Raw genomic sequence first — 24,934 nt, forward strand, 5'->3', positions numbered from 1 at the left:
AGAGAGAAGCAGACGGACGTTTCCTAACCTGCGTCGTGGGCTGAGCACTGAGAGAGGCAGGCTGGGAACAGCGGGCTCTGGAATCAGGGAGCCCTGTGTTCAAGTCGCGGCTCCATCACATATCAGCCACTCAGACGGCACTTGGCACATGAAGATTGCTCAGTACACACTTCCAGATTTACTCATAGTGGGAGAGATGTAGGTTTTGTGGGGTCTGGGGTTTATAAAATTTGAGAGACTCTCTTTAAAAAAGAGTTGGAGAGAGATGGCAGGACTCCCACATCAGAGTCCTGGCTGCACCATGCTTCCGATTCAGCTTCCTGCTAACGTGCCTGGGAAGCAGCTGATGATGGCTCAAGTGCTTGGGTTCCTATCACCCACACAGGAAACCTGAATGGAGTTCCAGTCTCCTGGCTTTGGACTGGCTCAACCCTGGCTGTTGTGGGCATTTGGGGAGTGAACCAACAGATGAAAAATAAACCTCTCTCTCTCAAATAAATAAATACATATTTTTTTTTAAAAGAAAGTGATGGAGAGGCCAACACTGTGGCATAGCGGGCAAAGCCACCACCTGCAGTGCCAGCATCCCACATGGCCTCTGGTTTCGGTCTCAGCAGCTCCACTTCCGATCCAGCTCTCTGCTATGGCCTGGGAAAGCAGTGGAAGATGGCCCAAGTGCTTGGGCCCCTGCACCTGCGTAGGAGACCTGGGAAAAGCTTCAGGCTCCTGGCTTTGGATCAGTCCAGCTCTGGCTGTTGCAGCCATTTGGGGAGTGAACCATTAGATGGAAGACCCCTCTCTCGCTGTCTCTCTCTGCCTCTGTTAACTCTGGCTTTCAAATAAATAAATAGATCTTTTTAAAAAAGTGAGGTACGTGCATGCAAATAAGAAGCCTCAAGCTTACCCTTCCTTAACCCCATAGTAAGTCCTCCTCTGGGTCTAACCAGGGATGTGCCAGCTGCAGTCAAGATTAAAGGGTGGACTGGGAAATCATTTTAGACCAAGAGAAGGCTTAAAAAGAAAAAAAAAGAAAGAACAGGATAGAAAAGATCTGAGCACATTGCATGCAGTGGAGGGTAGGTGTAGTTTTGTGTGTGTCCTGGGTAATTTATTCCTTGGATAAATCCGATTATTCCTTGGATCCTTGTCACAAACATTGAGGAAACACCGCTGTGTAAGTACAGGAGCTCACAGCCTTCACAACGACCATCCATAATCTGTTTTCGCTTGAGTTAGTGTTAGGGCGAGGCTCCAAAGAGTTAAGCAATTTACCCAGGACGCCTGTGGGCAAGTGGAGAAAGTTGAGCATCCAGCAAGTCCGGCCCCTCACCCTCCCTCTAACCTGCAGCCTGAGACCCAGTGAGCCTGCCTCAGACCTGCAGCTTCTCCTTGCTCTGGTGAGAGGCCGTGCTGGCCACACACTGGAGGGCATGCACCTGGGCGAGGGTGGGCGTGGCCTCGGGAGCCCTTCAGGATGCTAGCCCACCCCCACCCCCTGGCCCGCTCCTCCTTTGTCCTCTTGTTAGGAAGAGTCCAGCTGGGAGCGCTGCATGGCGGCCATTCTTCAGGAGATACCTGTTCTGAGCCCTGTGTCCCCAAACCACAAACCTCATCTCACCAAGCCCTTCTCCAGCCTCCAGGGCTTGGGGGGAGGGCTGTGGTTCCCCGCTTTGCACAGGAGATCCTGAGAAGGAGAGGAAGTCTTCAAGATCACAGGGCGGAGCCTGCAACAGAACCCTGGAAGCTTTGGCTTCCTCCACTACAGGAGCCCAGAATCTAGGGTACCACCTGCCCTCTCCCCAGGCCCCTATCAGGGAGCCAGAGGTGGCTCCTCCAAGGAGTCCAGGTAACCATGCCCCTCCCCACTCCCACCAAGATCCCGCCTTCTCCCTCCTTTCACTCCCTGTCTCCACCAGAGCATCCCAGACCCCCATCCCAGTCCCAGGAAGCCACCCTCACTGGCTGACCAGGCGCATCCCTGTGGGCAGCGGAGTGGGCAGGGCCAGCCAGCTGAGGCGGGGGCAGGAGGGGGTGGGGGAGGAGCTGGGGTCAGAACCCACGCCAGCAAGCCCGGGAGGAGGCTCAGCGGGCCCAAGCCTCCCAAAGAGAATGGGCCCATTCAGAGTGGAGATGGAAGAGGAAAAAACCTTGTCTGGTGTTTGACAAGAGGGGAGGGAGGGGGCAGGGTGGACCCTGCTGTCTCCATTCTCTTCTCCCCTGCCCCTCCCCGGGGCCTGGCAGGAGAGCCTGGAAGGGGTTGACTGAAGGGAGAAGAGGGGGATTGTTGGGGCCTGGAAGGAGGCGGCGCCACACGGGGAGGAGTGGCTGCAGGACACAGGACACCGGGCAGGGCAGGGCAGGGCGGCCAGCCTAGGTCAGAGGGCAGGAGGGTGAGACTTGCCCAAGAAGATCCTTGGGCAACAGGGACCCTGTGGGCAGAGGAATGGATCTCTTAGGGTCTGGAGCCACTGGCCTGTGAAATGCCAATCAATCATTCACCAGCCACTGAAACCCGGAGGCAAAGGAAGTGTTGTGTGTGTGTGTGCGTGTGTGTGCATGTATGCTGTGTGTCCATGTGCGTGTTGTGTGTGCTGTGTGTGCATGCTTGTGTGGTGTGTGGTGTGTGTGCATGTGTATGCACACGCTGTGTGTCCATGTGTGTTGTTTGTGCATGCGTGTGTGCCATGTGCGTATCCATGGATATGTATATTGTGTGCATATGTCTATGTGCGTGTTTGTGTGTGCATGCAAGTGTGTATTGTGTGCATGAGCATATGTGTGTATGCCTGTTGGCCCCAGAGTCTCCTCCCCTCTACCTACCTCATCAGCCAGCCTCAGGTCAGAGGACTGAAAACAAACAGAAAAAGGGAGGGGACAGTGCAGTCCACAGTCCGAGGTCCAGGCTACACACCAGGGCCTGCCACACAGGGCCTTGAGGCTGGGTGCGGGTTGCTGGGGAAGTGTTTGTGGGAATTAGTTACTTGGAAGGAGTCCCTTGAAGGAGGAACAAGGCCTTCCAGGGGCCAAAGGAGAGTCATTTAGAAGCTTCTGATAAGAAAATTGGGCCTGTCTGAAGCTGGCCTTTCCCGAATACTTGGAGCCTAACGACTGGGCTCAGGGTTAGTTCCAGTTTCAAGGACAGCAAAAGAGACAGAGCCCAAACTTGCCAGACACATGGTGTGGGGGGGGGGCTTTCCCCCCCTCAACACCCCTCAGGAATGCAGGCCTGAGGCCCCAGAAGTGGCTCTGCTGGGCACTCTGCCGCCTGGGACTCCCCTGGCTTTTACACCATGCCCGTCGCGCCCTTCGGCCCAGGTGCAGCACACAACGCAGGGGACTGGCACTGCTCTTCAGTGGCGCACTTGGATTATCTGTGGGTCTCTGCTCAGATGGTCGCTTTGTTCGTGGCCTTGAAGGGCTCACCCTTTGCTGTCTGAAACACTGGAGAGCTGCCCACAGCGGCGCACGGACAAATGCTTCTGCACATGGTAGGGAGTGGGCTCCGTGAGATAGTGAGATCGCAGGTGCCCGTGGCCTTCCGTGTCCTGGATTGCAGATTCTTCCTGCTGCCCCCGCCCTGGGGGCCCCAGGCTCACTGCCCCACCCGCCCCCACCATTGCAGCTGGAGCGGTAGACCACTGGAGCTTAAAGGAGGACGTTCTTGCCTCTGGACACCAAGAAGCTTCCAGAAGCCTCCCAAAGTCCTGCTTTGAAAGGATCGTTCCAGTTTCAGACCATTGCACTCAGGGAGCCCACATTGTTGGGTCTTCTCTTTCCTTGCCGTCATTATGTAGACATTCTGTAAAATCTTCCAAATCCACTACCAGTACATTCGCACTTTTCCTACCTCCACCACAGGCTGGGCTCACCCCTCTATCACTTCTTGGCCCCTACAATCTCGCCGCCAGGCCCCAGCAGCCGCAGTTAGTATTTTGAAGGGGACTCGGGTCATGTCATCTGCTCCAGGGCCGAAACAGCCCTAAGCGGTTTCCCAGAACCCAGGGCTCCACCAGGACCCAGGAGGCCTGATGGGATCAGCTCTCAGGCTGCGGCTTCAACCTCCCCACATTCCAGCCATGCAGGCTCCTTTGATTTTCAAAGATGCCATGCTCAACGCGGCCCCAGGGCTCTCTTGCTGGCAGTTCCCCTCAGCCTCCAACAGCCTGCCCCCGGGGGCTCCCAGGGCTGCTTCCCTCTGGTCAAGCAGGCTGTAGCTAAGAAAGGCCTGTCCTGGCCACTGAACCGAAGTCGAAGTCGATGGCCCCTGCCTGCCCACTTCTCTACTCTCCCCGCGGTCACTGCTGTCACTGCTCCGTTTTCCAATTCTGCCTCACCCCTCGCTTGTCACTCCTTGAAGTTGTTCTGCTTACATTTTTCTTGTTTTTTTCACTGATGATATATGTAGATGGTACAGAATTGAAAAAGGTATAAAAATTTTAAAATGCCCTTCACTTCCCTATTACTGGTCCATATCTCCTCACAGACAATAACTATTTCTACCTTCTTTTTAAGATTATTTATTTATTTTAAAAAGTTAGAGAGAGAGAGAGAGAGACCTTTTATCCATTGGTTCACTCCCCAAATAGCTGAAACAACCAGGGCTGGGCTAGGTCAAAGCCAGGGGCCAGGAGGTTCTTCTGGGTCTCACAAGGTGCAGGGGCCCAAAGACTTGGGCCATCCTCCACTGCTTTTCCCAGGCCATAGCAGAGAGCTGTATCGGCAGTGGAGCGCTGGGACTTGAAGTGGTGTCCATATGAGAAGCTGGCGCTGCAGGCAGCAGTATTACCTGCTAAGCTACAGCACAGACCCCAAGCATGTTTCAAAAAGTTAATGGAAAATGGAATTACAAAATAAGTTAGGGTGGGGCCATAGAGTCTAGTGGTTAAGATGCCAGTTGCCACCAACATCCCCATCAGCGTGTCTGGGCACAATAGCCAGCTCCAGCTTCCTGCTACTGCAGGGCCTGGGAGGGGAGGCAGTGGTGATGGCCCAAGCAATTGGGGTCCTGCCACCCATGCGGGAGACCTGGATGATGTTCCCAGCTGCAGCTCAGCGCAGCCTGGGTCACCGCAGGTGCTTGGGGAACAAGCCCAGTAGTTGAGAGCTCGTTCTTGCCTCTCAAATACGTAAATAATTTTTAAAAGTTTTTAAAAAGAGATAAGTTTGGGAGTGGCTCATCAGCCTAGCAGTTAAGATACCCACATCCCATATCAGATGGATTCAATACCCAGCTCAGCTCCTGACTCCAGCTTCCTGCTAACAGAGACGGCGACGGTGACGGCGACAGCGATGGAGACAGAGACATTGGGAAACAACAGTGATGGCTCGAGTGATTGAGTTCCCACCGCTCATGTGGGAAACCTGAGCTGCGTTTCCTGATCCAGCTTAGGCTAGGCTCGGTAGTTATTGCAGACATTTAGGGAGTAAGGCCGTTGATGGGGGATCTCTCTCTCTCTCTCTCTCTCTCTCTCGCTGCCTCTTAAATAAATTTTTAAAAATTAAATTTTAAGAAGATTTGACCCATAGGGCACCGGGTTCTAGTCCTGGTTGCTCCTCTTCCAGTCCAGCTCTCTCCCGTGGCCTGGGAAGGCAGTGGAGGATGGCCCAAGTGCCTGGGTCCCTGCACCTGCATGGGAGACCAGGAGGAAACACCTGACTCCTGGCTTCGGATCAGCATAGCTCCGGCCATTGCGGCTATTTGGGGGGTTGAACCAATGGAAGGAAGCACTTTCTCTCTCTCTCACTGTCTGTAACTCTACCTGTCAAATAAATAAATAAAAATCTTAATAAAAAAAAGATTTGACGAGTAAAGAAACCCTCATTGTAGACCATTCCACCATTCCCCAATTATTGCTCTGAGAATAGAAGCCTGCTGTTGCGCCCATCGTACGCTGTACAGTTTGATTGTCTTTATCCTTCCTGACCTGGGAACCACTTCTGATTCATCCTTTTTTTTTTTTTTTTTTTTTTCCCACTAGTGCAAAAGGATTGACACACGGTAGGGTTTGGTGAGCTAAGTTAAAAGAATGAATTGGTGGCCGGCGCCACGGCTCACTAGGCTAATCCTCCACCTTGCGGCGCCGGCACACCTGGTTCTAGTCCCAGTCAGGGCGCCGGATTCTGTCCTGGTTGCCCCTCTTCCAGGCCAGCTCTCTGCTGTGGCCAGGGAGTGCAGTGGAGGATGGCCCAAGTGCTTGGGCCCTGCACCCCATGGGAGACCAGGATTAAGTACCTGGCTCCTGCCATCAGATCAGCGCGGTGCGCCAGCCGCAGTGCGCCGGCCACGGCGGCCATTGGAGGGTGAACCAACGGCAAAAGGAAGACCTTTCTCTCTCTCTCTCACTGTCTACTCTGCCTGTCAAAAAAAAAAAAAAAAAAAAAAAAAAAAAGAATGAATTGGTGACTTTGTAGACTGTGACTCACATATAAAACCAAAAACAAGTTTGGAAGCAGATTAGGCTACAGGGGATCAGTAGGGAAGTGGGGGCTCCAGGCTGAAAATTTGAGAAAGAGGACGGCCAGGTAACTGTTAGCTGGGGAAATTCTCAAGCAGTGTCCCTCAGAGACAACTCCCCATCAAAGACACAAATCGGGAGGTGGGTGTTTAACGCAGTGGCTGCTGTCACTTGGGATGCCCACATCCTGTCCCAGAGTGTGTGGTTCAAGCCCCAGCCTTGAGTCCCTGCCACCAACATGGGAGATCCAGACTGTGTTGTGTTCTGGGCTCCTAGCTTCAGTCTGGCCCTGTCTGTTGTGGGCATTTAGGGAGTAGACCAGTAGATGGAAGATCTTTCTCTCTGTCTCTGCCTTTCAAATAAAATAAAAAAGAAACAAGTAAGAATTTTTTTAAAAGCTATAGATTGAATTGACTTTTAGCCACAATTCGTGAATTAGGGCAGCCCCCAGTCTACAAACAGAATGAGAGCTCCCACCGGGGGCAGAACAGGGGTTTTGTAAGGTAGGAGCATGAAAGCAGAACAATAGCAAAAAGGATGATTGGCAAGCATTAGGTTACTTAGGTTATTGGTTAACATCAGGCCGTTTTTTCTAAGGGTTAAAGCGAAAGGGGAATTCTTTATTGCACTGACTCAGGTAGATTGGAATCTTCTGTTTTCAGGTCTGATTTGGGATCTATGTGATTCCTTAAAGTTCAGGCTATGTGGCATTTAGCATGAGTGACTCCATTTTTGGTTTAGTCTATTCTGCTGGGACCTGGCACAGGCACTGACTCCCAACAATGATCTCCTATAATTTTGTGTAGTAACCCCATCTCCCAAAAAGACAAGACAGAAGTCTCCACTGGAATTGTTCTCTCCATCAGGTATGTAAACATGAGTTTTCAAAGACCTAGAGAAATTTTCATTGTTATAGCAAACTATAAAAATTAATATTTTACTAAATGCACATAAATGTAGCAATATCTCAACTATTAACAGCAACTCAACTACATATAGTTGTTTATGAGTTTTACTTAATATAAACTTAAAAGGTGTTGCCACCTTTTATAAAAGATTTATTTATCTATTTATTTGAGTTTTTTGTTTTTTTTTTGTTTGTTTGTTTTGTTTTTTTGTTTTGTTTTGTTTTGTTTTTTTTTGACAGGCAGAGTGGACAGTGAGAGAGAGAGAGACAGAGAGAAAGGTCTTCCTTTTTTGCCGTTGGTTCACCCTCCAATGGCTGCCGCAGCCAGTGCATTGCGCTGATCTGAAGCCAGGAGCCAGGGGTGCTTCTCCTGGTCTCCCATGCGGGTGCAGGGCCCAAGGATTTGGGCCATCCTCCACTGCACTCCCAGGCCATAGCAGAGGGCTGGCCTGGAAGAGGGGCAACCGGGACAGAATCTGGCGCCCTGACCAGGACTAGAACCTGGTGTGCCGGCACCGCAGGCAAAGGATTAGCCTATTGAGCCACAGCGCCGGCCAACCTTTGAGGTTTTAAGAGTCCTATTTTGACCTAGGAGTTCTTTCAAAGGGAGAATCTTTGTCAGAATTTCATCCTCCTTAATCCTAAATGTCCTCATCTTTAAATGGGCATCCTTGTAAAAAGATTGATTCCACAGTTATAGTAAGGACTCAATGAAATTAAAAAATGTGTTCTTAAACAACTGATCTGTCAGATGCAAAGCAATATTCACACTGGTTTGCTTCTGATCAGCTCCTTATGGATCAGTATCAGTTGGGTGCTGAAATGCAGGGGTCACTGGAAGACACACCAGTCACAGGAAATGCAGTGGATGGTATGTCCCAGTGTTGTGCCTTGATTAGCACGGATCTAGGGCTAAGAGCTCAGGAAATGCTGAGTGAGTGAGTGAGTGAATGAAAGAATGGAATTCAGTGTTAACTTCTTACTCATTCTACCCCACAGGGTAAAAAGGAAAAATTGACCAAGGGTGAACAGGCTGGGGGGAGAGGAAAGGCCATCGTTAACCACAAGGCTTCAGTGCTCTCACAAAATTGAACAGGTGGGTTCTGGAGGTCCTGTAGGGGAGGTGGAGTGGATCCTAAAGCAAGTGTCCTATTCTCAGGGTCTTTCTTGAAATATTACATCCCTTCTGTTTCAGCACGGAACCACACTAATGACTTGACAGCCCTGGATTTGGTACCCGGCAAGTTCTTATGCTGAATTATGCTGTTCATTCTTTTTTTTTTTTTTCTTTTTTAACCGCACTTAGTACCTACCATGAGCCAACTTCTGCCAGTGCTGCAGGCAGAGTGGCAAACAGCAATCACCCTGAGGAGCTGGTGCTTACACAGACCAGAAGAATAAACCAGAATGAGAGCAAGAGCGATTCCTGAAGGCTTGAGGAGCGGGTCTGGAGCAGAGGAGTGCAGGCGGATGGCAGGGCTGCGTCGGGCAGGGCTTACGGGGTTTGCCTTTTATCCTAAGGAAAGCTGGAAGTCTGTAAAGGATTTTAAGAAGGAAAGTGACGGAGTCAAATTTGAATTTTGAAATTGGAGGGGGCAAAGTAGACGCAGGGAGATGCATCTCCACAGCTTGAGCTGTGTCAACCAGGGTGTTGCCAGAAGAGACACACAGAAGGGTATGGCTCTAGCTACACTGAGGAGTTGAAACCCAACAGGCCTGCTGATAAAAAAAAAAAAAAAAAAAAAAAGCCTTGTCTCAAATGAAAACAGACGCCGGAGAGAAGAAAGCGAAGGACAAAAGACTTTATTTTGCTCCTGGACCCATCAGGCGTCCATTTTCCCCTCACTCTGTCGCCTCAAAATATAGAAAAAACAGTGGGACGAGGGGTGGGGCAGGCGCCCACAAAAACCCGGGAACTATTATTTACAGTGCGTGAATGCCGGCGGACAGAATAAGGAACACAGGGACTTCCGTTTACTCCGGAAGTGGAGACTTCACACGCTCCTAAGCTCCTCCCCCGGCAACGAGCCAGCGTGGAAGGATGGCCGGGAGGGCGGTGGGGTTGGTGTTGCTGGCGGGGGCAGCCGCACTAGCGAGCGGCTCCCAGGGCGATCGCGAGCCGGTGTACCGCGAATGCGTCCTCCAGTGCGAAGAGCGGAACTGCTCCGGGGGCGCGCTGAAGCACTTCCGCTCTCGCCAGCCAATCTACATGAGCCTGGCCGGTAAGCCCCGCCCCTTTAAGCCCCGCCCCTAGTCTCTCCCCCCCCCAATACTCCCTGCAGTTTCTGAACCTTTCCCAAAAGTTTTTATTTTTTTATTTATTCATTTGCTTATTTTAAGATTTATATTTGAAAGTCAACATTGCAGAGAGAGGGAGAGACAGAACAAGAAATCTTCCATCTGCTGTTTTAACTCCCAGATGGCCTCACAGCCAGGACTGGGCCAGGGGGAAGCCAGGAGCCAGGAGCTTCTTCCAGGTCTCCCATACGGGTGCAGGGGCCCAAGCAGGGGCCATCTTCCGAGGCTTCTCCCAGGTCTCTAGCAGGGAGCAGTGGAGCAGCTGAGACTCAAACCTTTGCCCATATGGGATGCCAGTATTGCAGGTGGTGGCCTTACCCGCTAAGCCACAATGGCGGCCCCTCATTTTCTTATTTTTAATGAAATAGGTACTTTTAGATACTTGCTGGGTTCAAGGCCCTGGAACAATACAGAAATCAGACTCCGGGTCAGTCTTTAGGGCCTCAGAGCCCTCACAGGACAGCAGCCTCCTCAAGCACAAGGCAGAGAATGATTTGAGCCCAAAAGGATCCTTCAGTTAAGCACTAGAAGCCTTTGAGAGAGGGAGGGCTGGATTCCTGCTTTGAGGGGCTGGGGACAAGGGTCACCTTGGAATCCTTTGTGAAGGGCCTCTGGATGGATACATTAAATATGGACTTGTGATTATAATGGGCAAGGAACCAACACACTAAGCACACATGTGTGACAGGTGTCGGCTTTCACCACAGCTCTCTCGGAAAGTGTCTCTAAAGTCCGTTTTGACAGTTGGGGAATCTGAGGCCTGTTGGGTGCCCTGCCCAGAGCCACACAGCCAATGAGTGGAAACTGGCGTTTCCAGTTCTTGCTTGTTCGACCACAGGCTTGTCCTGCTTATTAACGTTTTGCACTCTGGACAGAGGGAACCAAGACAGTGGAGGCCCAGAAGTGGGCAAAGCCAAAAGCGGTTTACCCAAGGGCACAGGCTGCCTGACAAGGCATCCTGGAAATAAAGCTGGAATGGCAAATCTGGGGCCTCAGAAGTTATGGGGGAGAATTTGGGCTTCATTGCCTAGGAGAGGAGTCAGACAGCAAGGACCCTTCTGCCTGGCAGGGGAGTAGCTCTTGTGTTCGGGAAAGACAAACAGGTTTCCTACCAATGAATTCATCAGTTGCCAAGATTCCCCTTATAGGTGAAAGGGGAAAAGAAACTTCTCTGTTTGCCCTCACCCCTAAAATGCACGTCCGCGACCTCTCCCTGTGATGCGTGTGTCCCATCATCTCTTGCCTGTTCACGTGGGAAGCTGGCATCTTGAGATGTCTCCTGGTTCACTCCTTACCTGCAGACCCTCTTGGCCTGCATCTGAGCTTGGGCCCCATTCACGCTCTCGGTGCCTCCCTGTGCAGGGGAGCGCACCAGGCCATGTTTGTCTGTTTCAGGCTGGACCTGCCAAGACGACTGTAAGTATGAGTGCATGTGGGTCACCGTAGGCCTCTACCTCCGGGAAGGTCACAAGGTGCCACAGTTCCATGGCAAGGTGAGACGGGGGTCAGGGTGGGTATCAGGGGGTTGTGGTAGTAAGGTGTCTCCCTGCTGGACTACACTGAGCTGTCCAAGGTGTGGGGTGATGGGTGTGTGCTTGGGGCAGGCACCAGCTCTTCTCAGAATCTGCTGATTCCCACGTAGTCAGGCGGGACCGATGTATTCTGCCCCTGGATTCCGAGGAGCAAGATCTAGGAGGCCTCAGGGAGTGATGCTGGGCTTCCAAGGCTGCTGGAGGTGCCCACCTTGCTACAAGGACAAATTCCCCGGTCCTCTGCAGCACGCGTCCCACTGCTTCTCCATGGGGGTTTGGATTAACAGTGACCCCACCCCCATTCCTAGTGCCCGGGGACACAGTCTGCTGGTGTCTTTTGAGCCAGGGTTATCATCCTAGCTTGCTGAAGGTGGCAAGAATTATTCTCCCCAGTCTGCCCAGAGTGGGCGGAGGCTTGGAGTGTTGTGGTCAGGAGAGAGGAGGCACTGGGCCCTCCACCAGGCCACACCAAGCCGTCCACGCTGACCCACCTGGTCGTCGTGGGGCGTGGGGCTCGCTGCGGGCAAGGCTCTGACCCTCAACCAGGGATGGGAGAGCAGCTCATTGGCCTGAAATTCCTCATCCCCTGAGCTGGGGAATGGCAGGGATTTTTGGCTGGGCCCAGTGGGGGTCGCCGGCCCCTCAGGCCCCCTCCATCTGCTTCTTTTTCAGTGGCCCTTCTCCCGGTTCCTGTTCTTCCAAGAGCCGGCTTCTGCCATGGCCTCTTTCCTCAATGGCCTGGCCAGCCTGGTGATGCTCTGCCGCTACCGCACCTCCGTGCCGGCCTCCTCCCCCATGTACCACACCTGTGTGGCCTTCGCCTGGGTAGGTGTCCTGGCAGCATGCCTGCTGTGCATCCGCGTCTTGCGTCTCGGGGGAGGAACTCCTAGGTCCTCTAGGAACACCCAACAGGGTGTCTGCCCACCTAGCCCCACCCTGTTAGAGCCCTGGGGTGGCCCGGCCTAGGCAGACACAGGGAGGGTGCTGAATCAGGCCCGCCTTTCCGGCAGGGGCCAGACCAGGCTGTCTGGGGAGAGGGAAGGGGCACTGTTCTTGTCCTGGAGGAGGCAGCCGCCGAAAGACTCGGAAGGCAGTCCTTAGGCACAGGTGGTCGGCAGTGTGCTGGACCACGGGTCTTCATGGAACCCCTCTGGAGGGAGTGGACCGATCTCGCTTCTGACCCAGAGCTGGTGGGCGGTGGCAGCCTGGCACTCCGAGAGAGCGCAGCCAGGGCTCCGGCCCCCTGCAGAAGCCACGTGAATCCCATCTGTGCGCCCATGAAGGGCTGTGAGGCTCACGGTGCAGCTGCTGTGAGGAGCCCTGGGCAGGGCCCGGGCTGCAGGGCAGCCGTGAGCCATGGCAGCCCTGGGGAGGGTGAGGGTAAGAGACTTGTAGTTATCTCTACGTGTGCCAGGGACTTTGCTGGGTGCTGCAAATAATGAAGATGTGAAAACAGACCTGTGCCCTGTGGTGCTGATCACACAGTCACACAATTGAATGTAGATGCACAGCTCTCGAGAAGGAGTGGAAGGGTGGAGGTTGGGGAACTGAACCAGTATGGGGCAGTCAGGGAGGGCTTCCCTGAGGAAGGGGCCTTGGAGGTAGGAGTGAATGTGAGCGAGGTGCAGTGGAGAGCCTGGCGGGGGTGGGCTTCTAACACGGAAGGCAGGATATGCCCGGGCAGGTGTGGACCTGGAGGGCCAGCAGGCCTGCTGTGTGGGAAGCCAGGCAGTGGGAGTGAGGTGGCCGGGCTGGGGCAGCCACCCGAGGGCCCACTGCTTTAGGTCGCCACTCGCGTGTCAGGAGGCGCTGAGGGGCTCTGAATGAGGGTTGGGGAGCAAAGTGGGTTTGTGAACAGAGTTGCCCCCTGGAAAGCCCACTGGGCCGGGCAGATGCAGGAGCCCATGCCGGAGGAGTCAGCGCAGGGCCCAATAGCCAGACAGGACGGGTGGCAGGGGTCCCGGGCATCAGAGACGGGACGGTCGAGTTAGGTTTTGGAAGTGAAATTCTCGAATAACTCACTTTACCATATGCACACCCCTGCCTGTGTGGCAGCCACCCTTCTAAGCATTTAATGCATGTTAACCTTGTTCATCCCATGATGAGCTCGTGAAGTAGGTGTAATTGTCATCTCCGGTTTCCAGAGCGGGGAACTAAGGACCACAGAGGTTCAGGTTGCCGCCAAGGTCACGGAGCCCACCCTCCCTGCCGTCTGGGCTCCGCAGGGGAGCCCGGTTGGTGGATTAGTTGAGAAGCAAGCCGTCAAGGCTGAGCCCCGTGTGCTTCTGAGATGGCAGGGACCCAGACTGTGCGTGGAGGAGGCCACGTGGGGAACGTAGATCTGAGAAGAGAAAGGGCCTGGCGCGGAGAACTCAGGGGCCAGCAAGGGAGAGAGGTGTGCGCAGAGAGGTCAGCGGGAAACTAGGGCAGGAAGGAGTGGCTGCTTTCTGGGCGTTGCTGGATGGACAGATGAGAGCTGAAGGAACCTCTGGATCTGGCCTCGAGGTCCCCGGTCACCCTGGGAGGAAAGCTGAGAGCGCGGTGTGCTGAGGAGATGTGCAGGGGGAGGGGGCTGGGAAACGGTGACCCTCCCCGATGCTTCCTCATCTGCATCCATCGCCAGATTCGTTAGGAATCGGAACTCAGGCCATGAAGCAGGGTGGCCTACCTTGTGTACATGTCATCCAGCCCTCCCCATACCGCTGTGCGCTCTGGGCGAGGCTCAGCCAGAGGAGAAGGTGCCCGCAGTGAACAGCTAAGTTCGTGGGTAATGGAGACGGGGCTGGCACCCAGGATGACGCGGGGACCCCAGTACATAGCCTGTCTGGGCTGCTTCCGGGTCCTGTGGTGGGTGTTCCACAAGCACTTGCAGTAGATAGAGAGGGCTCAGTGCTTGCGGGGAGGTGCAGAGCCAGGGAGCCCAGAAGGCGGGCGGCAGGCAGAGCCCTGGGAGTGGTGAGGCGGGGAGACCACATCCCCCAGGTGGGGACGTCTGCCGGGCAAGCCCAGGGAGTAGGAGAGAGAGGTGTTGCATCGTCTGGGACTTGGCAGGCCTAGGCGTGGACACGTGGGGGCCAGGCCTGGGACTCAGGTGTTCCAGGCTAGGGTCACAGCATCAGCAACGCGTGCAGTCCAGGAAGGCCACAGTGCGGCGAGTTCAGGATGTGCAGGGAGGCGGAGCAGAGAGGGCCGAGTGCCCGGTGCGGGGCTGGGTGCTCTGTGGCAGGCAGTCCCGGCATGGCCGGCATGGACTCCTGCCCCTGCCACCACTTCCTGGGCAGGCCTCGCAGAGAGAGGAATTCGGTCCTGGCCGAGAAAGCGGGAGGGCAGGGAGCTTGAGGACACGACCCCTAACCTGCCTGCCTTCCTCTGGGGTTCTTCCAGGGAGCCACTTGCGTGGGCCCACGGCCTGCGCCGCCTCCTCGCCCCTGCCCCCATTAGAGAGCTCGGCACCGCCCTGCCCGGACTCTGCACACAGCCCAGGGCCTCTGTGGAGAAAACGCAGGTCTGAGGTGACCCGAGGCGCCCAGCCTTTGCCTGCGTGACGTGGCCAGAGGCCAGTGGTGATGTCAGGACTCTCGCTTGATCTTCTGGCTCTTGGACCTCTCGTCCCAGTGGTGTCAACAGATCAGCCTCCTTCTTAAGGGGTCACCCCTACAGGCCCGTGTGACCAGAGACCCTGGGGGAGAGAGAGCTGGGCTTGTCTTAGCACACACTCTGGGATATGGGGTCCTGGGACAGGGGACCCCCGGTGCCACCACTGGGCCCTCGGGACAGGCCTCGGAGCCAACCCCGTCCCCACCTTGATCAGTTTGGGTCCAACCCTGGACTTGGGTCCTGGGAGTGTTTCTGCAGGGGGAAGCGTTCCCAGCTGTAGCGAGGGTGTGGCCATGGGCTTGCGGGGCTCCGGATTTCTGTTGGGGTGGGGGTAGGATGAGGTCTTGGGAGAGAGGCGTCCTTTTCTCTCCGGTGGAGGATGGAGAGGAGGGGTGGCAAGGGAGCCCAAATTGTGGATGACTTACGGGGGTGGAGACTGATCGTGTCCCACCTCTGCTGAGGAAACTATAAGCATAGATAGATGGAGGCTGTAGCTGGATGGTGGTTAGACTTCAGGGAGGACTTCCTGATGGTCAGACCAGCAGGAAATCAAGGAACCCTTTCTGATTGTGGAGGAAGCCCCCTTCTCTCGGGAGTGAGCCGGGCTGGGCTGGCCCTGCCCGGGGCAGGGAGTGAGACACTGTGGGCCCTGGCGGGGGTGGGGGTGGGGGGCAGCAGGCATCATATTTAACATTCTGCCTCCCCCACTTCTGAGACACCAAGCTATTTAAAGACCCACTTGTCCCCACCGCCACGGTGTCAGTGACAGCCCCGAGCGCTGGGGCTTAGCACTGGGGTCGGATTCCTGACAGATCTGGCGCACTTGGCATCCAACCAGTTTCACGGCTGTGATATTTTTGTCTCAATTTTCTTATTTTCCAGCCGACTCCTGCCCCTGCCAGCAGCCCTCCCTGTCCCCGGAAGCCCCACCCCCTTTGGCACCGTGCCCCTGGCCGCCCCCTTCCCTCGGTGTTTACACGGAGTTCTCGGTGCCTGCCAGGCCAGCCCAGCGCCCCTGGCCAGTTACCCCTCCCTGCCGAGGCGTCTGGAGCCGCCGCGCATTTGCCACTTGGGGCTCTCCCTGCCTTCCACATCCGTCTGTCCCCCGGGCCTGTGTCTTGGTTATGAGCGCTGAGCGTAGAGGAGTTAGATCTGCTGGGCCCACGCTGGCGGCACCGCAGCTCGGGAACCAGAGTGAGGGGTCCCGTGGTTTGACCCTGAAATTTGTGACCCTTGAAGAAAGGAAAGCTGGGGGGGGGGGGCGGTCAGCCTGCGGGACACCGTGCAGGAGACTGACCCCGCCTGTGTGCCCGGCGGCAGGAGGCCCACGTACGCAGCAGCGGCTCCTTCACGCCAGGCATTTCAACCCCGCCCTGGGCGGTGGGGCGCTCGCTGACCCTGTTCCACAAGCATCCGAGCCTCATAGAGCTGTGCTGTTTGTTCGTGATCACACGGCCACTGAAGGGCCAAGGCAGGACCTGGACTCAGCTCCGTCACGTTGGGAAGCCTCCTGACTTTCCGTCCCAGCCCTCAACTGTGGGGGCAAACACCCCTTCTCGGCCTGGACTTCCTCGGCCAGTAGGGAGCGTGGGAGGCAGGCTGGGGCTGCGGCTGCAACCGATAAATTGCAGGTGCTCCTTGGACCGATCCTGCGCCTGGTGACGAGCCCTGCCCCGGGTCCTGTGCTCCACACTGTATTTGCGTTGCTTGTGAAATCCTGACCGACACTACCATTATTCCCATTTTACAGATGAGAAAACTGAGGCCCAGCAAGGCTAAATAACTTGCCTAAGGACACACAGGAAATGCAGAGCTGGGATTTGAGCCCTGGCAAGTCTGGCTGTAGGGCCTGCCTTCTTAATGACACTTCCTCCCAAGTCTGAGGCAAGGGTCAGAAGAGGAGCCCCCTCATAGAGGGACACAGCCCGGGGGAGAGGGGACTTATCGGGGTGCAGAGTCCAGGCTGCAGGTGGGTCTCTGTAAGTGCAAGGCACCCTGGGGACCCCGTCTCATGGTGCTAAGGCCTGGCCCTGTCTCCCACACCGCTGCTCTCCTTGTTCCGACCGCCACTTAGCTCTGTCCTCCTGTTGCCTCCCTCTTCCTGCTATGGGGGATGAGGAGGCCTGGCCAGCTGCCTGTCCCTGCTGCCTTCCCCTCCTCCCGCCCACACTGGCTCTAGGGCCACTCTCCTCCCCAAGGAAGGAGGTCCCTGTGCCATCACCTGGGCCCTGCTCCCCTCCCCCTGCTGGCCCCAGGCATCGCAGACTTCCAGGCAACGGTGTCAGGATCCAGCCTGAACCCCACCTTCCAGCCTCCTGATGGCACCCATGTGGCTGCCTCTGGGGAAGGGGCAGCGTCCAGGGGGAGGGGACAGAATGACTGTCCTCAAATGAGGAAGCCGCCTGACTGCAAATAGTCACTGAAGGGTCCCTCCGGCCAGGACGGGGGTGGGGGGATGCTCGGCCCAGGTGAAGAGGAGCAGCAGTGGCAGGGCTTGGCCTGGGCTGGGGCTGCACAGGCCTCCCCAGGCTCCCGTGAGCCTTCCTGGGCCTGGCAACACGAAAATACCCAGTGGGCTTTGGGGCCCTGCCCACCTCAACTCCGCGGGCCTGCATCCAGGAGCCGTTCCTGCCCTCTGACCCCCCTGCTGCGGGCCCTGGCACTGCGCCCTCCCCTGCCCGGCAGTGTCCCACCCTGCCTTCCAGGCCTTCTCCCACCCTACCACATCCCTCCTGGGGCCAAGTCCCCAAAACGGGTGCCAGCACCGACTCCCGCAAGACCCGGGGCTCATTTGCAGGATGATTTGGAATCTCTCCCTGCAGCCGCAGACACCCCCCTCCTAGGCCCTCGCCCACCACAGCCCCTCCAGTGCTGCCCCTGCCCCCACCCAGGGCTCAGAGCAGCCACTGGTCTGGCGGGTTGGACAGGCCCAGCCAGGAGGAAGCTGCGCTAAGTTGGCGGCCTCCTGCTCAGGACTGGACTCCAGTGGGATCTGCTTGATCTCCCTCCCTGCTTGCTTGCCTTGCCGGGGACACACCCCAAGCTGGCTCCAGCCCTCAGCCCCACCTACCGCCTTCCCGCCCCCAGAGGCTGAGGTCATCAGCTGCCTTGGGCCGGGTGGGGAAGGAGGTGAGGCCCCCGGGGGCTGTTGTCTTAGCGATTGAGTAACCAGGGAACTTGGATCTGCCAGAACTGGTTCCCAAGCTAGGCCCGAGTCTGGAGGCTGCAGCCCCCTCCCCCCGGCCTTGGAGGGCTTGGGGTGATGGTGGGGGGGTGGGGAAGCCATTCCTCACCCCCACAGAGCCCCATCCCTAAGAGGAGGTGATGGGGGTGGGTGCAGGGGCAGGGGTAGCGCTCTGACCAGGCTTTCCCCCTTCAGGTGTCCCTCAACGCTTGGTTCTGGTCCACAGTTTTCCACACCAGGGACACCGACCTTACCGAGGTGAGTGCCCCCTCCGCTGCGGGCCGGTCCCGTGCTGCTCCCCGCGCGCCGGGCCCTCTGCCCTCCTGGTGACTGAGCTCTCTGTCGCTGAGCCCTGGAGAGGGGAAGTCCTTTGCTAGGGCCACCCGGCTAGGAAGGAGCACACAGTCCCCAGCGCCAGCGTCTGCACTGCGGCCCAAGCCAGGCCGCCCAGTGCGATCTGAACACAGGGCCAGTCTGTTCAATTCAGCAATGAAACAGCAATAGGCAGAAGGAGCAGGAGACACGGTCCCCACTGACTGCAGGCCCCGGGACACCCCGCCCCCGTGAGCGCGTGGTTGTGCACTGGCCCACGCTGGGTCCTCTCTGGCCCCACCTTCGGCCCTCCCTGTCCTCAGAAAATGGACTACTTCTGCGCCTCCACCGTCATCCTCCACTCCATCTACCTGTGCTGCGTCAGGTGAGCCCTCCCTGCTGGCTGCAGGGGCAGAGCCAGGGCGGGAGGGGCTCACCCAGCCTTTGTCGGCTCTTTCAGCCAGGAGAGCCCCAGGGCCTTCCCTGGTCTCCCCTGTGGGCTGTCCTTCATGGGACCCTGGGGGAGGGCTGGAGTCCTGGATCCTCACAAGGAGCTGCAGACCTGGCCGCAGGCCCTGGGGCGACACGAGGCTGCCCAGCTGGACCTTTGGGTGGCAGGGGGCGGTGGCCTTGGAGGCTGCTGTTCTGGGCCGGCCCCTGGCGCCCTCTGAGCGACTCCGGGCCTGCGGCAGGACTGTGGGGCTGCAGCACCCAGCTGTGGCTGCCGCCTTCCGGGTCCTCCTGCTGCTGCTGCTGACCGCGCATGTGTCCTACCTGAGCCTCGTCCGCTTTGACTACGGCTACAACCTGGCGGCCAACGTGGCCATGGGTGAGGCTGGGGTGGGCGCAGGAGGTTCTGGAGAGGCCCTTGGGGTGGGAGAGGGAGGCTCAGAGGGGAGCGTGGGTTGCGGTGGCCTTGGAGAGGTGGCCACGGTGCAGAGAATGAGCCCCACCCCACCCCACCCCCCGCACCATCACACAGGCCTGGTGAACTTGGTGTGGTGGTTGGCCTGGTGCCTGCGGAACCAGCGGCGGCTGCCTCACGTGCGCAAGTGCGTGGGGGTGGTCGTGCTGCTGCACGGGCTGTCCCTGCTCGAGCTGCTTGATTTCCCGCCTCTCTTCTGGGTCTTGGATGCCCACGCCATCTGGCACATCAGCACCATCCCTGTCCACGTCCTCTTCTTCAGGTGGGTGCCGTCCCCACCCGGCGCTCATCTCCCTTAGCCCTCCCTCCCCTGCCCCTTTTGCCCCTTAGGGCCCCCCCCCCCCCGCCCTGGGTGCCCACGCACACGCTCTGGCCTTGCTGGCCTTGCTGGCACTGCCCGGCTGCCTCCAAGGCAGCTTCAGAGCAGGGAGCCTCACGGGGGTCCCCCTTGCCCACAGCTTTCTGAAAGACGACAGCCTGTACCTGCTGAAGGAGTCTGAGGCCAAGTTCAAGCTGGACTGAAGACCCTGGGAGCGGGGCTGCCCAGTGGGGGAGCCTGCCCCCTCCCTGCTGACTCTCCCCCACTCAACCTTTGAGATGATTTTTTTTTTCCTTTTGGCATCTCACATTTGAACTTGAGAGTTGTGGGCTCAGAATCATGTGGCTGCCCACCCACTGCGGGCCTCCCCAGGTCTCGGGGCCAGAGATTGGGCTGCCGATCTAGCTCCTGGAGCTGAACGGGGATGGAACCGAGTGGATTCTTAGGTCTGCTGAGACATGCCTCTGTTTCCCCAGCACCAGCAGCACCCCCACCCCCCACCCCCACTGGGGCCCGGAGCCCTCTGTGTACTGAGGAGATCTGTTCCCGCCAGCCTCTGGGGATACAGGGAAGGCCCCTCTGTTACCATGCGCTCCTCCAGGACACCACTAGGTGGCACTGGATGCTTGCTCTTTGGCCACCTAAATCTGCGGTCCAATCTCATTGTCCCCATGGGACCTCAATTGAAGGCCCAAGCTGCAGGGACCGGGATGGGAATGGGTTTCCACCTGACTGTTGCTGCAGCCAGATGCCCAGGAAGCCTCGCATACTCCCCTCCGAGCCCAGAACAAAAGTCCTGCGCTGCTTTTTGGCTTGGGAGGCTCCATGAGGTTCAAGGGAGCATGGGTCAGGCCCAGTGCAGGGGAGCATGGGTCAGGCCCAGTGCAGGGGCGCCAGACCATGAGCTCAGGCCTGGGCGTGCAGTGTGGAGAACGGAGTGTGTGTGTTCAGGGGGCAAGGGGGTTGTGTGGGTGGGGGGATTTTGCATAGACTGTGAGTGTGCCTGTGGGCTGTGCCTGGGAATGGATGCTGGTGAATGTGCTGTGGGTGTGTGTGTGTTGGGGGGAGCAGGATGGGAGGAACTAAGTCACCATTACAGCCATTGAGCACTAGCTCTGCCCAAGGCCCAGCCAGGCAGCCAGGATATCCCCCCGATCAGGCTGGGGCTGGGGTCCAGGCTCGCCATGTGTGTGCCCGGTGTACCTTCGCCACCCCTCCCAGCCCCAACAGGACGTCCCACAACTTAGAACCACCCTCTAGAGCCAGCCTCTGGGGAGGAAGAGGAGGGAAGGAAATAGGGGTCCCCAGGGCCCTTCGCGGCCTGCCGCCCTGCCCAGGCCTGACGGCCTCGCCCTCCTGGTGCCTGCTCTTTGAGGGAGGAGGGGAGAAAGCCTGTGGCTGGTGAGCCCAGAGGGGCTCGCTGTTCCAGGGTGGCTGTGAGGCAGGCAGGGGCCATGCTCTGCCGGTGTCCTGGTAAAGGTGACCCCCTGGAGTTGCCGGCAGCCCTGGCACATTCCTGCCCCCCCCCCCCCATGGAATGTGGAGCTCCGGAAACTTTCCCAAAGGCAGTGCCTGTGCCTGAAATAGGGAGACTGGGTTCTTGCTCTGTCCCTGCCCCCTTGTCCCTCCCCGGGAGGTAGGGGACTGTGCCAGGACTCCAATCTCAGGGACTGGGGCGGCCTTTGTTAGGTTCTTTTGATACTGGAAACTATTTTAAGGTGGGAGGGTGGCAAGGGACGTGCCTAATAAACAATTCTCTGTCTCACCTTCTCTTGTACAGCTCTATTACTGTGTACAGTGGGCTGCATGGAGGAGGAGGTGGGGGCCCTGGAGCTGGCTGGAGGCACTCGACGGGGTTGGGGGTCTCTGCTGAAGTTCACAGGGGTGGGAGGGCGAGGTCCAGCTCGGGGGGAGCTGGTGGCACTTGTTTTCTGCCCCCTTGCCTGGGCCTGGGCTGGGCTGCAGCACCTCACCACCCCCATGCAAATCCTGCTCCAGTCTCTCCCCACCTGTGGTCCGAGCCAGGCCCTGCCAAGCTCTGTTTTGCTGAGCTTTGCCTGGAAACTGGCTAACAGGACTGAACAAATGCACGGACTGGATGGGGTGATCGAAGTGTCTGTACATTGCAAGGTCCGGCACACAGCAGGGTGCTGGATGAACTCCCCCTTGACCTTGGCTTTCCTAAGTTTGGAAAGAATGAGTGACACAGCAAGTGTCCCTCATTGAAGCTTGAAGGGCTAGAGCTGGTGCCTCCCCCACCCCCCCCAACGTGGAAGAGATCTCTCGGCCTGTGTTGCTTCCCAGGGAGGGCACAGACCACACTGGCGCAATGCAGCAGGCACGTCTGCCTTTATTGGATGCACTTCACGTGACAGGGGCTCTGGGAGCCGAGGGCCGTGCAGCACACTGGGGCCTCACACCCCCACTGCCGTCTTCTTCTGGGCCCAAGCAAAGAAGATGCCCTTGACGTCATCGACGCCTGTCTGGAGGTGGGCAGGCATGGAGTAGGTACGAAGGTCCCGGACCTCGTAGCCGCTCTGCTGCAGAGCCTTCCTCACCTCCTCCTCACACACGGGCACCACCACCAGCCTGGCCTCCCCAGCCAGGTACCACGACTCCTCCAGGGCCCCGATGAGGAGCAGGTGCCCCCCAGGCCTCAGCAGCGTGGTGATGTGGCCCAGGGCCCGCTGGAAGCTGGCAAGATCCGGGCTCACGGCCTCCAGGCAGAAGGCAGAGACGAGGGCGTCAGCAGGCAGGGGTGCCGGGCTCCCAGCACCCAGAGGCTGGGGCTGGTGCACGTCGATGGGCAGCACCCGCTTCACCCTGGCCCGCAGCTGGCGCTCTTTCTCCTGCCAGGACTCACTGTGGAGGCACAAGGCGAGGCTCAGGACGGCCCCCCACACAGCCCTCGGCCGCCCTGTGCCACCCACTCCCAGCCAGACACCACCCAGAGCCATTACCCCCTGCCCTCGATGCAGCAGACGTGCTGGCTGTAGGCGCTCCAGCTGAAGGCCCCCGGCTCCTCCCGCAGCCACAGCTCCAGCTCCCGGCGGTTGACCTCCAGGAAATCGGTCATGGTGATGTCCTCAAAGTGGGCGCAGGCACTGAGCAGCTGGTAGACGGTGGGGCCTGAACCGATGTCGATAAGGGAGTGTCCGGACACCTCACCTGGACGAGGGAGAGGACCGCGTCCTGGTGCCAGGCCTGCCCTGTCCCCCCTCCCTCGCCTGCCATCCCCCATAAACCTGTCTCCCAGCAGGAGGAAGCACTGGGTTTGGATTCAGACTGAAGCCAGGTGGGTCCTGGCTCCATCGAAGGCCTTGGGAAAGGAACTTGACCTCCCTGAGACTCACATCCCACACCTGGAAAACTAGCTGTCAGTGAGGATTCCTGGGGGAGTCCCGAGCTGCCTGGCCGAGCCTCTCCCTGCCCAATCTCTGCCTTCCCCCGCCACCTCTCTCCTTGGTCCTCTTAGCTTTCCCTTCTGATTGCGTGTTAGCCCCCGCCTTTGCCTCTTGGCCCCCCACCTGACGCCCTCTCGTCCCTTTTTGCTCCCCAATGAGGTCTTCTATCCGTGCCTCAGTTTCCCTGAACTCACCCGTGGCGAAGGTCTGCGCCAAGCAGCGCAGCTTCCAAGGCCCAACGCCGTCGGGGCTGCTCAGGTCCCCGCGAGGGGGCGCGTAGTTGTTGCGGAGGTAGGCGCGGGGCTCGAAGCGCTGGTAGGCCAAGGCGACCGCCGCCCGGCCTGGGTCCGAGTCGGAGGCTGCTGCGCCCGCAGGGTGGCTGGTGTCTGCCCGGCTCATGCTGCTGCCGCGGCCGTCCCTGTGTCCCGCTCGTCCGGCGGCCCCTTTATCCACCGCCGGACCCCAACCCGGCCTTCAGCGGCGGGGGCGGCAGCTGAGCGATGAGGCGCCCGGGGCCACGCACGCCGCGTCTCCCCACCCCATCCATCTGAGTTAGTGTTCCCGCCGCAGACACAGGGGTGGGGATGAGGGACGCCGCAGGAACATCAGCTCCCGCCCCCACCCCGCTCCGCTGCCTTCTGCCTGGGCCCCGCGCCCCCACCGCCCGAGCCCCACCCTTCCTGTCTCTTGTCTCCAGCTCCCCACAGCCAGAGCCACTGCCTCCATGTGCCTGGCCTCGCATCCTTCCCTCCCAAGGTTCAAATGAGCCCCCAGCCCCCAGCCCCGGGCCCCAGACCCCCGTCTGGCGCTTCTTCCTCACGAAAACCCTTTCCTTCTATGTCACCCCCACTCCCATTCCCCACCCCTCGTGCAGCTCCCCACCCCACCCCAGCACCTGGTCCTCCCCCTTCGACAAAGGACAATCCGTTCCCACCGCTATTGCATGGTGGCCCCGGGCCCCAGGGCAGGCTGGGTCCCGCCTGTTGGATGGCGGCAGCCTGTTGGATGGCGGCAGCGATAGGGGAGGCTAATGCATTTAGCAGCCGGAACACAGGGCCTCCCCTGCGGGCTCTGCCGGCTCTCGGCTGCTTATCTGTGGGCAGAGGGCTCGAGATGTTCCCACCACGTCGGGGAGTCCGGGATGCAGGACTCAGGTGAGGGCAAAGCCCAGGGGCTGTCTCTGGGCCTCCAGGGCCCAGTAAGGGCCTTTGGGAGCCTACGGATCTGAGGTCCCACGGGTCTGGGCCTCGGCCCCCTCTCCCAGCCGCACTTCAGCTCCCTCTGCAGGTTCTGCTTGGCACAGCAGCCAGGCGTTCCCTTCCTGCTCTCCTTGAGCTTCCTGAAATGGGACCCCCTTGGAACCCATGCCCCTCTGCCTCTGCCCAGGCCACAGCCCCGGCTGGGACCGGCCCTGGCCACCTTGACCTGGGCCTCCTCTGCGTCTATCCCTCCTGTTCCAAGGGTTTAATCTCCTTGTTGGGCTGGGCAGCCAGGGTGGGACATGAGTCACCATGACAGCTGCAGGGGTAACAGACAGGAACCTGACCCCTGTGGCCCCTAGCAATCCACCCTGGGCTCCCAGGCCAGGGAAGGTGGAGCGCCTGACCCCCAGCCAAGGACTGATTCTGTCTGGATTCAGAACTGAGTAGGGTAGCCTTGGGGTCACTGACCCTGGACACACCCTGAGGCACGGCCAAGGACAGGGCCGGTGCCAGCCCCCTCCATAGTCTCCGTGAGACATCATTTAAACAAGTGCAGGCTGCCAGCTGGCCTGCGGGCCACTGCCCAGTGCCAGGGGGCTGGACACAGAAGCCAGGGCTGGCAGTGGAGTCCGGGTCCGGGAAGGGGACTGGACAGACACGCGCCCTGTTTACAGCCCTGTCCCTGCTCCCCCAAGCATGGGTGTACCCACTGGCTCTGCCATATTTAGCTGCAGGACCTGTTCCCAGAAGCGGGCACGGGGGGACACTGATGGGCTGGCCCCCACCACCACAAGGAAAG

General features: G+C 58.3%; 2 protein-coding genes across 3 annotated transcripts; one reads left to right on the forward strand and one right to left on the reverse strand.

Annotated features, from left to right (window-relative positions):
* The first annotated feature begins 8,177 nt into the window (after positions 1-8,177).
* PGAP3 (post-GPI attachment to proteins phospholipase 3) lies at positions 8,178-22,428 on the forward strand. 2 transcript variants are annotated; one of them, XM_008271414.4, is made up of 8 exons: positions 8,178-9,584; positions 11,056-11,153; positions 11,865-12,017; positions 18,169-18,231; positions 18,609-18,670; positions 18,978-19,114; positions 19,268-19,472; positions 19,669-22,428. In XM_008271414.4, the coding sequence occupies exons 1-8, from the start codon at positions 9,404-9,406 to the stop codon at positions 19,730-19,732; spliced, it is 963 nt and encodes a 320-aa protein (XP_008269636.3). In that variant the 5' UTR covers positions 8,178-9,403; the 3' UTR covers positions 19,733-22,428. The 2 variants fall into 2 exon arrangements, 1 of the variants encoding a protein (XP_008269636.3); XR_011383482.1 differs by lacking the exons at positions 18,609-18,670; positions 18,978-19,114; positions 19,268-19,472; positions 19,669-22,428 and adding an exon at positions 16,540-16,758 and having other exon boundaries at positions 18,169-18,230.
* Positions 21,860-24,817, reverse strand: PNMT (phenylethanolamine N-methyltransferase). The gene is made up of 3 exons (XM_002719132.5): positions 23,128-24,817; positions 22,490-22,697; positions 21,860-22,391 (listed from the first exon to the last, which is right to left on the reverse strand). Exons 1-3 carry the CDS (start codon positions 23,330-23,332, stop codon positions 21,944-21,946), a joined length of 861 nt encoding a protein of 286 aa, XP_002719178.2. The 5' UTR covers positions 23,333-24,817; the 3' UTR covers positions 21,860-21,943.
* Positions 24,818-24,934: the final 117 nt, after the last annotated feature.

The sequence above is a fragment of the Oryctolagus cuniculus genome, chromosome 17 (genome assembly GCF_964237555.1).
Source record: "Oryctolagus cuniculus chromosome 17, mOryCun1.1, whole genome shotgun sequence".
NCBI classification, from domain to species: Eukaryota; Metazoa; Chordata; class Mammalia; order Lagomorpha; family Leporidae; genus Oryctolagus; species Oryctolagus cuniculus.